At 46.6% G+C, this 15,255-nt stretch overlaps 1 protein-coding gene across 4 annotated transcripts in view; it reads right to left on the bottom strand.

The window, feature by feature from the left end:
* The window catches only part of LOC131107463 (MAM domain-containing glycosylphosphatidylinositol anchor protein 2-like), a 166,612-nt gene that overhangs the window by 7,653 nt on the left and 143,704 nt on the right, over positions 1–15,255 (bottom strand). For all 4 annotated transcript variants that reach the window (XM_058057536.1, XM_058057535.1, XM_058057537.1 and 1 more), the window contains exons 15-18: positions 11,969–12,124; positions 9,466–9,627; positions 1,839–1,969; positions 1,407–1,503 (exon numbers count right to left, since the gene is read on the bottom strand). In XM_058057536.1, coding sequence (XP_057913519.1) covers positions 1,407–1,503; positions 1,839–1,969; positions 9,466–9,627; positions 11,969–12,124 — 546 coding nt within the window. The remainder of the gene's footprint in view (positions 1–1,406; positions 1,504–1,838; positions 1,970–9,465; positions 9,628–11,968; positions 12,125–15,255) is intronic.

Raw genomic sequence — 15,255 nt, 5'->3', positions numbered from 1 at the left:
TCTTTTTTATCTGTCCGTTGTGAGCGAATTTCCGATATATCCGAGGTTTACTGTATCAGCAATTTACCATGGCAACCATGTTGACCATGTTTCCTTTTTTTATGACTTTTACAGTAAAGTACTTTATAAAGCCTGTGACATAGCCCTGCTTTCATGGCATAAACTAATCTTGCTGGCTTTAATTACACGCTTATTTACGGTTATGGTTAAGTATTTGTTCAGCATCTGTGAGTCAGTGTAGCTCGAGTCTTCATCAAGTACCCGTTTGAGTCAGTGAAACTGGAGTCTACCAGCAAGTCAGTCAAAATCAAGTCTTTGTCCAGCACCTGGAGAGTGAAACTGGAGCTTTATTTCCCCACAGGGCTACTCCATTGGAAGAGTGAATGACATGTCACCTGGTTCCCTTTTGGAAGACGGCGGTAGCAGAGGTGGGTAAGTAAACGAGTCAATGGAGATGTGTTACGTGACTCCCAGTTGAGTAATACTTGGGAATTTTAAAGGACTCATTCATGACATATACACATCGTTATTAGCAACGTAAAAAGGTTTCATGGCTACCGGTTCTTGCAGCTGAACTGGGGCCGAGCCTCTCTCTCTCTTTTCTCCGCTTCCATACATCATGTTCATCGTGCGATGATTCCCTCTGGGCAAGGACTAACCTGTGAGGTCGCTGTGAACTATTCTTGATTAACAACATCAGCCAGAAGACACGTTCCGTCAGCCGCCGTGACACATTTCTCAAATGTTCCCCTCTTACATCACGTCAGGCCATATAAGATTCATCACGCCAGATTGAATTTTATAATTCATGGCGTCGCGAGCCCCGGCCGACCGCCCCCGTGGCCCGGAGTGAATCAACGTCTCTCAAAGTCATGGAAAATAGCTAAAATAATAATAGATCATAAAATAAATACAGCGCGCTGACTAAAATTGCAATGCTGAATTCCACGACAATGATGAAAAGAGACCGCTAGCCTCATCTCTCCATGAATTGTTAAAGGGACACGTGAGGTGGAGATGCTTCCTGGGAGAAAAAGCTCCTCGGAGCATAAAGAAGATTCAATCAAAGCGGACGGCGTCCTTCTGCCTGCCCGCATTACCTCGTCAATTTCAGACCATTTTCTGTGCCCTACTTCTGTTTTTACCTCAGCTCTGCTCATACAGTCCAATTACTGTGCCAGCGCTCTGCCATCCTGGCCGTCATTCATGTGATTACAATGCTGTTGCCATGGCGACCCCCCCCCCCCCCCCCCCCATCACCCACCTTGGTGGAGGCTGGCAAATATCAAGGATTAGATCCCCTTTTTTGTAGATCACGTTGTACAGCGCGAGGACGGGACACATAAAAGATCTCGCTTGATTTGATCGCTTGACAGTTTTAGCATCTGGATGCTAGCGCTACTCACCGGGCAGCGGGCCGCGACACTCCCCTTCCTCCAACGTGACATCGTCTATGGCGATGTCTCCCTCGATGCCTGGTCCTCGGACTCCCTCGAGTACCACCTGAAACATGTGTGTATGTGTGTGAAAAGGAGCAGGAAGAAGCAGAGTTGATTTAATCCCACCCCAACGTATGGTTTGTTTGTAACTGGAAATTGTTGCTATATTTGGGACACCAAACACTGGTCATCTGCTGCTGGCTATTCTCGTCATTCATCGGGAAACTGGGATTACTTTCCACAACATCGACCATGGAAAAGATGAAGATGAACGGCATTCCATATTAGCGGGAAGATGATGCCAAAGCGGGAGTGATATTGCCGGGGAACGCAGCCCCTCAAGGACACCACGGAAACACACACAGACAGGCTAACCAAAGCTATGAAAGTGGTCCTTACCTGGAAGGACGCCGTGGGATGGACGCTGACCTTGGCCTGCTTCCATCGCTCCCCTTGGTTGCCGCTAAGCGACCACACGGGGCCATTCGAGTTCATCTGGCCCTTTTGCTTCAGGAAGGCGTTTAGCGTCCCTGCAAGTGGATGCAAAATTAGCATCATTGGATTCTCAGGGCACTGAATCGACGACAGAGAACAGAGCTGTCCTATCTAGTCTTTGAGCATGAACTGATGAAGCCAGCTCGGATGAGAAGCAAAAGGCCTTCTAAGACAACCTGAGAAGATAATTTGAGAGCATTCAACGCCCTGAGAATGATATTGTCACATAGCTATCACGACCAATCAAATAACAACAACATTATAGCCTTCATTGCCGTCAGTCTTTAACCTTTCAAACCTTAGAAATACTTTCATTTCTTTACATATTCACCTTTTGACTCATGCATTTTCAATTCATATCGGCACTTCATCCAACATTCAAAGCCAAGAAGAGCCAGCGAAGGTCAAACTCAAGTCGCGCCAAAGTGATGCATTTTTTAAGTCGGGTGGGATCCCTCTGCGCTAAGATGAATTATTCTCCAGCTCATAAAAGTCCAAATTAGTCACAATGTTAAAATGTTTCAAAAGTTTCCCGGGAAAAGTTTCAGTTAACCCAGACTGGACGACCTCATACCACTTCAAACACTTTCACCAACTCCAGTAGCCAATCAGCAATAGGTGATACCGAGCGTGTCCAAATTACCAGAAGAAAATGTAACAAGCCGCACGGTGGTGGAGTGGTTAGCATGTTTTCCACACAGTCAGGAGATCGGGAAGATTGGTTGTTGAAAAGTTCTATTTGTAAAGTCAATATTTTATTGGACTAAAGTCCTAATATTAGGGATGAATAAAATATCTACAGTATGTATCAACAGAGGGCGGCACGGTGGTCTAGGGGTTAGCGTGCAGACCTCACAGCTAGGAGACCAGGGTTCAATCCTGGCATCTCTGTGTGGAGTTTGCATGTTCTCCCCGTGCATGCGTGGGTGTTCTCCGGTTTCCTCCCACATTCCAAAAACATGCTAGGTTAATTGGCCACTCCAAATTGTCCATAAGTATGAATGTGAGTGTGAATGGTTGTTTGTCTATATGTGCCCTGTGATTGGCTGGCGACCAGTCCAGGGTGTACCCCGCCTTACGCCCGAAGAGAGCTGGGATAGGCTCCAGCACCCCCCGCGACCCTCGTGAGGAAAAGCGGTAGAAAATGAATGAATGAATGAATGTATCAACAGCTAAAAGGGGGAAAAAGAGCCCAGACCTAAGACCTTCATACTAGAGATGCCGCCTTGTTAGCATATCTACCGGTTCTGCTTTATAAAGTGTCACTATGTGGCCCTCATTGCCTAGATCTAGATAGCTAGATGTATCCTGGATATAGATAGCATTAGCTTTAGCAGGCACCCCTTATTTCAAGGGTTAAGCTAGCTTCCGCCACAACTATGAGGTTCTTCTCTGCGGCGTGCCGAGGACACTGCCACAACTCTTCATGTCTGCTTCAGTGGACTAGATTTCTGTTTAGGGTAAAAATAAAAGCGTGTGATATTGTTTCAAAAGGACTCCGTCTGAACCCGACCCCCCTCAGTGAGACCTCTTGTCTGGCAACCAGGCTTTGATCTGAAACCCGGCGGATGACGACACCCACGGCAACCACTTAGGATGTCGCTGCCAAGAAGTGGAAGGCAGAGCAGAGCGGCCTCGGTGGCAGCATCATCGCCTCGCTACCGCGGAAGGAACGTGAGCAAGCTCCACTGTACGCCCTTTCATCACACAACAGATATCTCCCCAGGGGGAGAAGAAGATCTCCTGCACGAAACTTGACCTGCGGTTTCATCTGGAAGAAGCGTGAGGAATCTTGCTAAGCTGGCGTTCTCTTTGTACTCACTGCGATGTAGGCGGTTATGTCAGTGCGTTCTTCGGGGTATTGTTTGTCAAAACAACAGGGGGCAACCAAGGTGAGGTGCCACCCTTCTTGCTAACAGAAGGCTTCGCCGTAATCCCATCAAGCGATGCGAGACGGGCTCCACCGGCAAACTTTGATGTGTGCCTCGGCAAATGGAGCGTGACCTCAGCCCAGGTAAACGCCCGCTAGGTAGCTAGCACGCGGAGGAGTCTTCGCCGCTGCTTCTCATCAACGTGTGGCGTCCTGATACGCTGATTGAGGCCTGGAAGGCTTCCGAGCCAGGAGTTGACAGTGACTCAATCCACGGCCCCGAAGCGGCATCCCGAAATCTCAATACTCACAGCTACACAAGCATTCAGCTGTCACGTGATCTTCCATTATTGGACCCATTTGTCACGAGAACTCACGTCTACAGGTCGCGGTTATCGCCGACGACCATGCCATGAGCTCAGGGGCGAATTTCTCCCCGACCTGAGAAGTGGAGTACTAAATGGAGCGTGGATACGGAAGATCTGAGCTGGGTTTTCACGTCCTTGACATTTAGCCCATTCATCATAACACGCCGCAGTCTAGGTACGGGCATCGCCGCAGACGAGCGGCGGGGCAGACAGGCAAGGCAGGAGAGAGTCTGGCTGGTGATCAATTTGAGCAAATTGGAAATGTCACGGCCTACTCAACCTCGGCAGGAAGCCTGGAAGGAGCTCTCATCACTACACCCGGTTGCCCTCTCTGCTCACATTCTGCCTGCCTGTTTTACGCCTCCAGATGTTGGGTCCAGACCCCTGACCAGCGTGCTTGGGATGGAGGTCAGCCGGCTTTTTACTAAATTAAATCTGCAATATGACCCGATTAACGGCAGGAGAGGAGGTCGGCAGTGAAACATCTGCACGCCGGAATACATTCAAATTCTCAAGACTCAGGACCTTTAAAGCTGGATGCTTCTGTTCTACTTTGTGGCCGTAAAAACTAGAAGGGAGCTGGATGAGGAACAAAGAAAGAAGGCGTCAGTCGAAGTGGGTTGGAAGCGGGAACAGAAGGTTGGGGAGGGGAGTAGGTGGAGGGTGGAGATGGCACTGATGCTGCTTGTCGTCTCACAAGAATACTGAGCTAAACGCAGCCAAATGTTGGCTGCCAGCATCTTATCCAGCGAGAGGAGGGAGCACTCGTCAGCAGACGGCAGTTGTCTTCAGTCACCGTCCTCCACCGCTACGGCGGCGGAACGTAGGGTTAGCGCACCGTGTGAAAATGTAATCACTGTAATTCCAATTTTTAATGGATTTCACGGTGCCTGGATTTCAATGGATTTCCATCCATCCACGCTTATCTGGGTCCAGGTCGCGGGGGCAGCAGTTTCAGGGTGGAAGCCCAGACCCAGCCCGGTCTCACCAAGGTGTTCCAAGGCCACCGGTGCCTACGGATTTCCATCCATCCACGCTTATCTGGGTCCAGGTCGCGGGGGCAGCAGTTTCAGGGTGGAAGCCCAGACCCAGCCCGGTCTCACCAAGGTGTTCCAAGAGGCACCGGTGCCTACGAATTTCCATGCATCCACGCTTATCTGGGTCCAGGTCGCGGGGGCAGCAGTTTCAGGGTGGAAGCCCAGACCCAGCCCGGTCTCACCAAGGTGTCCCAAGGCCACCGGTGCCTACGGATTTCCATCCATCCACACTGATCTGGGTCCAGGTCGCGGGGGCAGCAGTTTCAGGGTGGAAGCCCAGACCCAGCCTGGTCTCAGCAAGGTGTTCCAAGGCCACCGGTGCCTACGGATTTCCATCCGTCCACGCTTATCTGGGTCCAGGTCGCGGGGGCAGCAGTTTCAGGGTGGAAGCCCAGACCCAGCCAACCCAAGGTGTTCCAAGGCCACCGATAGTCCACACACGTCGTACATCGCTGGTTATCAAAGCTACCGGACCGTTTCAATGATTTTATAGCGGCTAACGTTTTTCAACACCTGCGGGACAATTAAGAGTATTAAAAATAAGATGACTGTTAATTAAAAAGACCATTTCCATGCTAGCCTATGGGACAAATGTAATGAGTAACTGTGAGTTAACCTTTTCCCAGCCAGCCAACTGGTTTCCCGTAATCATCGGACTTGAAATGAGCCGACAAGACTTCATTTTCTGGACTGTTAAGCCCGTAAATGTCAGAGGTGACGCTCCGTAACTCAGCGGCGTTATTGCTAAAAGAGTGCTCGTCCCCCCTGAGTGGACAGAAAACACCTGGTGGTTTTGGCAGCAGCCAACAAAGGCCATGCCAAAGCGCTGCTGCCGCTGCCCCTGCAGTACTTTTCCCCCCGCTGAAGCGCCGCAGGACACATAATGCATGATTACACCTGTAATCTCTGGAAAAGCCGCAAGCGGTTATGAGAGGCATTCGCCGGGTTAAACTAGATCCAGTAATAATGTGGATCTTTTGGGCGGGCCATTGTGCTTGCCAGCCCCGGATCCCTAGCAAGCAGCATCCTATAAGCTCTGGGGACGTTTTACATTTTTATTGGCTCGTGTAAAATAAAACTGCCTGACCTTAGAGGTGTAGACAGGGATGGGGAGCGCCACAAAAGGAAGGCGCTTAAACCCACAAAGTATCTTTAAAGCCCTGGAAGGAACGACTGCATACATTGTCATGGTGTCTACTGCTGATACCGGTCAACATTTGCATTGGGTGGGGGGCCATCTTCAGGTCGGGGAGGAGACCCTGCCCAAGGGGAGGGAAGGATGGAAAATCAAATGGACGGGGATTGGTGGGGCGTCTGCAGGGATGAGGACTAGGATATTCCTACCATCTTGGATGGTCACAGGTTTTAGGTAGTGACCGAAAGGACAAGATCACGGGCGCAAGCGGACAAAATTATTTCTCCTTAGCAACAAGACATGGCCTTGGGGAAGACCCAGGACACGTTAGAAAGACTATGCCTGGGAACACCTCTGGATCCACTGGCAGGAGCTGGACAAGTAGCCCACCTCGGAGAAGCGAAAGATGGTGGATGGATGGGAAATTAATTAATTCATTTTCTACCGCTTTTCATCAGGAGGGTGGCGGGGGTGCTGGAGCCTATCCCAACTGTCTTCGGGTGAGAGGCGGGGTACACCCTGGACTGGTCGCCAGCCAAAACAACCATTCCCACTCACATTCATACCTATGGACAATTTGGAGTGGCCAATTAACCTAGCATGTTTTTGGAATGTGGGAGGAAACCGGAGTACCCGGAGAAAACCCACGCATGCATGGGGAGAACATGCAAACTCCACACAGAGATAGCCAAGGGTTGGAATCAAACCTGTGAGGTCTGCGCGCTAACCACTTGCTCGCCTTGCCGCCCTTGGATGGGAAATTCATTCATTCATTCATTCATTTTCTACCGCTTATCCTCACGAGGGTCGCGCGGGGGGGGGGGGGGGGGGGGGGGGGGGCTGGAGCCTATCCCAGCTGTCTTCGGGTGAGAGGCGGGGTACACCCTGGACTGGTGGCCAGCCAATCACAGGGCACATATAGACAAACAACCATTCACACTCACATTCATACCTATGGACAATTTGGAGTGGCCAATTAACCTAGCATGTTTTTGGAATGTGGGAGAAAACCCACGCATGCACGGGGAGAACATGCAAACTCCACTCAGAGATGGCCGAGGGTGGAATCAAACCTGTGAGGTCTGCGCGCTAACCACTCGCTCGCCGTGCCGCCCTTGGATGGGAAATTTCCCAGGAAAATTGGAGAAAATAAGCTAACATCAATCACCCGCAGGCATTTTAAAAATCTTTTTTTTATTGTACTTTTCTTAAATTTCATCTTGTCTTCCGCATCTTGTGTCTCAGGTCACGACACCCTACAGTCATTTCTTTATTGGATGTACCAACAATAGCCAGTGGATATTTGGCTCATTGTCAAACTAAAAGATCTGCGAGTTACAAACCCAACAATACATTTTTTGATCCGCCAGCGGTCGTTCAACGGCAGCATCCAGCGCCTCTAACCCGCCTTTATGACCCGTCTCTGCAGCTCATCATGTGGACCTGAGTTGAAATCGCTACTACAGTATATATGCTGGATGTTTTTTTTTTTTAATCCAATCTGGCTCGCCGCTGCCTTCACACAAACAGCAGCAGTGACTTTGCGGCCACCTGATTGGTTCCCCACGGCGGAGGAAGGTGGAGAGTCTGACAAAAAGCCGCAGAGTGCTCCCTCGACAGCTTTGCCACTTTCAAACCCTCAATGCGAGGTTGTTATCTCCGTTTGATGGGGTTGTGTTGCTAAGAGGAGATACAGTTCGAATATCTTTAGCTGCAAACACGTGACAGCCACTCAAAGCCGCCGTGATACAATAATAAAGCATCCGTCTATCTTTTCTCCTCTCTTTGCCTCGTCTCATGGCGCAAACAAACAAGCGCTCCATCATGACGATGCAAACAAACCCTGGCGTGGGACGCACAGGTGGCAGACAGCGTGGGGCTGGGTGCAATCATCCGTCAATTCATCCCTCAAGGCCCCACCGTGCTGTCTCACTGATGCCTGATTATGGACCAGCCATACTGAATAACACTCACTCCGTTTGTACTGCTTATGTACTCTTCATTTGCTGCAAAAAAGCCCTGTCGGGATAACGCCTAATGTTTGATATCCACAACACACAAACCCAACATTAGGGGTGTACAAAGTGTGACCTGAGGCCATTTGTGACACGCAGCCTGCAGTATATTCTAAAGATATAATTGTACAAACCCAACAACAGCAGACATAGAAAAATTAGCAGAGTATAAAGTCATTTTATGAGCATAAACTCCTAATATAAAAATAATGTCATTTCATAAATTATCAAGGTGAAATATTAAAGACATATATGTTTTTTTAAGGCGGCACGGCGGTCGAGTGGTTAGCGCTCAGACCTCACCAGGGTTCAATTCCACCCTCGGCCATCTCTGTGTGGAGTTTGCATGTTCTCCCCGTGCATGCGTGGGTTTTCTCCGGGTACTCCGGTTTCCTCCCACATTCCAAAAACATGCTAGGTTAATTAGCGACTCCAAATTGTCCATAGGTATGAATGTGAGTGTGAATGGTTGTTTGTCTATATGTGCCCTGGGATTGGCTGGCGATCAGTCCAGGGTGTACCCCGCCTCTTGCCCGAAGACAGCTGGGATAGACTCCAGCACACCATTAGAACACACCGTTGTGAGGAAAAGCGGTAGAAAATGAATGAATGAATGTTTTTTTTAAGTCGTAATGTTATTAGAAACAAGTTCTAAAATTATATTTGAATAAATTCAAAATATTATGAGAGTAAAGTCCTAACACGATAAGCATAAGATTTACAATATGAAAGTAGAAAAAAACAACAGCAGAAATGGAAAATATAGCTGTAATTTTATAAAATGAGGGCAAAAGAAGAAAAAAGTTGAATTTAACTGGAAAAATCTGTGATTTTACAATCATAAACTTGCTATAATATTAAGGGACATAATACCATAATGTCATTTTAGTAGTTGAAATAGTTGGAAAAAAAAAATTCCAAGTCGTAATATTATGAGAAACAAAACAACAAAGAAAGGAAAGAAAGAAGTTCTTCCATTATGGAACAAAAGTCATAACTATGAGCAGAAAACAACATCCAAGTGCCAAACGGCGTCCTTTCATTGGTCATGATGTGGCCGCTGGGTGGAAAATAGCGTGAGCGTTGGTTGGGAATCAGACACTCACCTATGTGTTTCCCGTACATGTGGTAGAAGAAGCCGAAGCAGTAGGCAGGCGGGTTGGTGATGCTGTAAGGGTTTTTGGGTGCGATGTTGAAGAACGGGCTGACCAGCCGAGCCTGATCCCCTTCCTTGCGGGGCCTGGACGTCTCGATGTACATGTAGAACCCTGGAAGCACCAGGAGATGCGAGAGATCACACCTTTGCCAGTAATGTCAGTAATAGTTGCTGTTAACGTCCATTTTGTCTGAGACGCATGTGAGATGCTTTGTGTAGTTTTCCACGTCACTGAGTTGAGTGGGCTGATTTTTTCACGTGTGGATGAGAGTTAGGACTGTTCCAATCTTACCCTGAGAAGTTACAGAATGTTTCAGGTTGTCCACAGCATTTCCAGACATGACTAATTGGGATGAAGGCAGTCATAATCGTACAGAATATGGCAGTCAAAACGGCACAATAAATCCGAAAATAACTATCACTATCATCCAAATCATAAATCAGATTATATTAGCATCCCCGGTGTTGCCAGGGCAACCCCGTCTGACCCACTTTAGGTCCAGCTCGGGACCCCCTTAACGTGCATGTTAAGCACGGCCCTTTCCTATTCGCCAGACCGCCTTAACAGTCAATGACACTTCCATCAGCAATTAGTCTTCCCACTCCGCAGGAAGTCGCAAACAACAAATGGTCGCAGGCAGGCGTTTAGGCTGCTAAGCAGCTCCGCTCTCCCCCAGCCAAAATCTAATGGAAAATCTCCCTGGGCTGAATCTCAGATAATTATTTTCAAAGAGGAACGAGGCCCAGTAATGAAATGCCGGACATTTTGAAACCATTAGGTGATTAAAGCTGATGCATTATTTACTGCTTCAGCTGCTGGGCCGCCGTAATGGGCCGCATCCGGAAGACAACCTCCATTCCTCCAGGATTCATATCCTCAAAATCCTATTTGGCTTATTGGTTATTCATCATGTATGGAATACCTGCGGTGAAGGTAGGGCTAAACGGCGGCGTAGATAAGAAGGAGAGAAAACACATGCAAGCTGTTTGATTGTGGAAATTGGTCAAGGCATCCATTATGTAGCTGCCAACTTTGAATAATTCAACCTTGTTTCAACATTTTTTTTGAAATAGCGGCACTTTCAGCAGCACGTTGGACTCAAGTGTTTAAATTAATCATATGCAATGTTGCTAATTTTATATCAGGGCGCAGTGTGGCTGTACCATATGGTGCAAATGTATGTAATTATGGATCACATTTTCCAATACGGTGCATACGGTTATTACTCAGTACTCTCATCTGGTTTGGATTTCACCAAAATCTTGTACAAGATACTTTTAAAGAGCTTTAGTGACATATTAACTCAAATATTCTAAACCAGGGGTCTCAAACTCAATTTACCTGGAGGCCCCTGGAGCTAGGGTTTGGGCAAGTCTGGGCCGCATCAGGTTTTCAAAAAAAAACAAAAAAAAAACGCATTTATTAAAATAGAAAAATACACAAAATTTTCAGTACTTTGGTTCCGATTTTCTACAATAAAAGCTCTGATAAAACATTCCACTGTTCTCAAATATCTTATTTTTTTATTTTTCTGCACAAAATAAGATGAAAAATAAATAAACAAATCAAGAATAAAGAAAATCAATCAATCAGTAATAAATAAATATAATAATAATAATAAAACGGCAAATAATAAAAACTTAAGAAACCACATATAGCTGGTGGGTAGACAAATTATTTTTTTCAGATTAAAATGAACAAAGCATTATTAGAGCCCTGTAGACATGACAAAACACGACTATAGTCACATTTATACTCTTTTTATTTACAACATATTGCGCAACTGCAGGGTCTTGAGACACATGCTAACTCGCAAACTAGAGAGCTAGCGACCTAAACGGTAGCTTTCAAGTTATTTCCTTTAAACTTAAATAGCCAAAAACTTACCACTTCCACACGGATAGGGAGGACAACTATTAACAGTTATTTAACCTTTAACATGAACATGAATCAAACGTAATAATTTTTTCTGGGTACATGATACCATACAGCATCCATATCAAACTTGCGCGGGCCGCACTAACATTAAACTTTCATATCAAGGCGGGGGCCTCAAACTAGTGTCCTGCGGGCCACAATTGGCCCACGGGCCGCGTGTTTGAGACCCCTGTTCTAAACCGAAATGCTTTCTACTGGGGTGAATGTGTAGGTTTTTTTTTAAATTTTTTAATGTTATTTATACCATCTTAAATTTCACCCAAAGCTAGTAAAACATACTTTTAAAGCTCTTTTGTGACATACTGTATTAGGTGATGTAATACAAACATTGCAAAACAAAGTTCCATCTGTGGACTGGAATATATATTCTGATATTTTTGATCATCTTAGATTTCACCCAAAGCTTCTAAAACATACTTTTAAAGAGCGCCACACTTCATGGCAGACCAAAGTTTACTACTTTGGAACCCACCCAAACATGACAAGGTTTGACAGACAACCTTTTGACTCTCACCTTGCTTGGAGCCGCTACGGTCGCCACTGGGCCCCGTGTTGGGCGTGTACTTTGTGTCGCGGGTGGCGGCGCTGTGCCTCGTCCAATCAAAGTCGTCGTTCTTGTCCTGCGTGAACATGCAGATGGGCTCCTCCTCGAAGCTGCAGTGGAACTCTCCTGGCGGAGGCAGCAACGTAGTCAGTGTGTGTGTGTGCGTTGTGTATATTCATGAGACTTTCTGCAGGGGCCCCGTGTGTGCACGTGCGTGTGCGTGTGTGTGTGTGTCTCAGGGGAGGGATCTACAACAGTAAAGTCCTAATTACGCCACGCGATGTTAACGAACACATTTCTAAATTAAGACGTGAACTCGCGCTGACTGGTGATCTCAGCTGGGTTTCCTTGACAAAGAAACCCGGTGGTGCTCAGGAGGGCGGTACATAGTGCACCAGAAATGCGCAACATCAGCGTATATACGTACGTACTGTATGTATGTGTGTGTGTGTGTGTGTTTAGGGTGACGGGCCTGCACTGCAGCATGATGGATTGTACTCAATAAAAAGCACGCACAGCGTCAAATTAGCGTTTAACTGAATGCAATCTCGTTTAAAAGGGCTTTGAAGCGCTGCTTAATGCTCCCCAGGCACAATCTGATGAGATCCAATCCAAGATATTTTATCGAAAGGTCAAAATATTAGGCACAGCTCTCAGCATTATTATGCAGTGCTGCCAACTACAACCACCAACCAGCAGGTGTACCTAATGCTGGGCAGGCTCAGTGTCAAGGTATTAGCGCTGCGTGAGTGTGTGTGTGTGTGTGTGTGTGTAAGTTGAGCCGCTGGCACTTTTGAGCACGTCCAAAGTCAAAGTGAGGCCGTCGTCCTTGGATTATTTCTGCGGAAGGACTCGCTGTAATCACTTTTTCAAATTGACTCCGCCTCCTTGCTTCCCGATCAGACTCTTATCTGCGTAGTAGTATGCAGAAGGGATAGTAACCCCCCCCCCCCTTCCCTGCCTTCTGTCAATGTTGCAAAGACCTCTGCAGCTCCAAATTCTGTGACCGTGTCTGCGGGTCTTTTAAGTCGCACATTTTCCGATGGAGTTTGGCCCGCCTTAAAATCCTGTTTTTTCCAATGGAGTTTGGCCCATCTTAAAATCCTGTTTTTTTCTAATGGAGTTTGGCCCGCCTTAAAATCTTGTTTTTTCCAATGGAGTTTGGCCCGCCTTAAAATCCTGTTTTTTCCAATGGAGTTTGGCCCGCCTTAAAATCCTGTTTTTTTCCAATGGAGTTTGGCCCATCTTAAAATCCTGTTTTTTTTTCTAGTTTGGCCCATCTTAAAATCCTGTTTTTTTCTAATGGAGTTTGGCCCGCCTTAAAATCCTGTTTTTTTCTAATGGAGTTTGGCCCGCCTTAAAATCCTGTTTTTTCCAATGGAGTTTGGCCCGCCTTAAAATCCAGTTTTTTTCCAATGGAGTTTGGCCCATCTTAAAATCCTGTTTTTTTCCAATGGAGTTTGGCCCGTCTTAAAATCCTGTTTTTTTAATGGAGTTTGGCCTGCCTTAAAATCCTGTTTTTTTCCAATGGAGTTTGGCCCATCTTAAAATCCTGTTTTTTTCCAATGGAGTTTGGCCTGCCTTAAAATCCTGTTTTTTTCCAATGGAGTTTGGCCCGCCTTAAAATCCTGTTTTTTCCAATGGAGTTTGGCCCATCTTAAAATACTGTTTTTTTCTAATGGAGTTTGGCTTGCCTTAAAATCCTGTTTTTTCCAATGGAGTTTGGCTCTGGCAACTGATGTTTTGGTGAGTTTTTGAGAATATGACTCAGCTGGCCCACGAGTTTGGCTCAAAACTTGTGGCTTGGGACCAACGTATTTCGAACAGATTCCGAAATCACCAGAGTACTCCAGTTTTATTATAGAGGATCTTTGACAAGCCTAAACTTCTCCTTCATGACTATACCGTAATCCCTCATTTATCACTGTTAATTGGTTCCAGAGTCCATCAGAGCGTAATAAGTGAATTTCTGAACGCCTTACCCAATATAGTCGTCATAATAAGAGAGAATAAGTCTTGTGCTCGCGGAAATGTGTTCCAGAGGTAGAGGTAGGCATCGTTTGAATTTGAACGATTCTGTTTCTGATGATTCATTTCGATTCCGGTCTGGTCCACTTCCTGGCTAAAGCTAGCATTAACGTCAGGTAAAGCACATTAGTTAGCTGGATATTTGAATTCATTGAATTGATGATTTATTGATGCTTCTGTGGTGGCACAGGATCCACCTCATTTATTGTTCGGCTTCCCTGAAGTCCGGCGTAGCCTGTCAAAAACGGGGTGAAAAGCCTGGTGTAGTGCGCCATAAACGGGGCAGTAAACCGTGAATCCGGGGGTATTTAATCCTGTGAGTGATGCATCCTTCTTTGCGCAATCCTCATTTTCTGCCCAATTTTCGGACGCTCACTCGCCGTTTTTCTCGTTTGATGTTATGGCGCTGGCCAATCACCCAATCACCATGAAAAGTTAAAAAAAAAACACGGTTTCGGTTTGGTTGAAAATTTGGAAGAAAATATTCGTAAAATTGCATATTTTGCATTGATTTGATTTACAAAAAAGCGTGATAAACCATGCTGTGCTGTTGCCCTCTATAGGACTGGAGTAGAACGACACCATGTTTAAGGATTTTGGCCTTGGTGGAGGTCTCCTGAGTGGAGGGGCATCACAATGAAGGGAGCATCTCAGCCTCAACCTCCAATCAACACCAAGAATCTAAGCTAAACGGCCAAGCGGAGGACAGACGGTAAATATTCATTCCATTCCAAATGTAGCGGAGCCGCGACCTCGAGCGGGAGGGGCGTGGGCAGCTCGTATTCAGGTAAGCGCGTGGGCCGGAGCCGAGGAAGCGGAGACCCCAAGGTGGCCGACTCGGGATCAGAGAATGAAGCGACCTCTCGATGTGGAATGAAGTGGAGCTTATTTCTTTGACTTTTCATGCCTGAGAGCGTTTAGAGGAGGTGTGCAGCTAACTTCAGGGAGCGGCATAATGATGTCGGTGATTAAGATGTTTGTTGTTTGCTTGTCTGTGCGAGCATCCATCTTTTAAAAAAACATACTAAAATATGAGTAAATATTCCCAGCAGCACAGTGCATCGCTGCTCTCAATCACTGAAAGTGTGGATTCCGCGTCGGTGAATAATGCGGACAAACAATGCAAGGCAGCATTAGTGGGCGTTAGCGCTGCAGCGAATGGAGACGTGGAGTCATTAAGCGCGTGATGATTTCATTCATTGATGGAAAAAAGCAGCGTGTTTGCCATC

The sequence above is a fragment of the Doryrhamphus excisus genome, chromosome 19, assembly GCF_030265055.1.
Source record: "Doryrhamphus excisus isolate RoL2022-K1 chromosome 19, RoL_Dexc_1.0, whole genome shotgun sequence".
Lineage (NCBI taxonomy): Eukaryota > Metazoa > Chordata > Actinopteri > Syngnathiformes > Syngnathidae > Doryrhamphus > Doryrhamphus excisus.
This window is presented reverse-complemented; position numbering and strand designations above follow the sequence as displayed.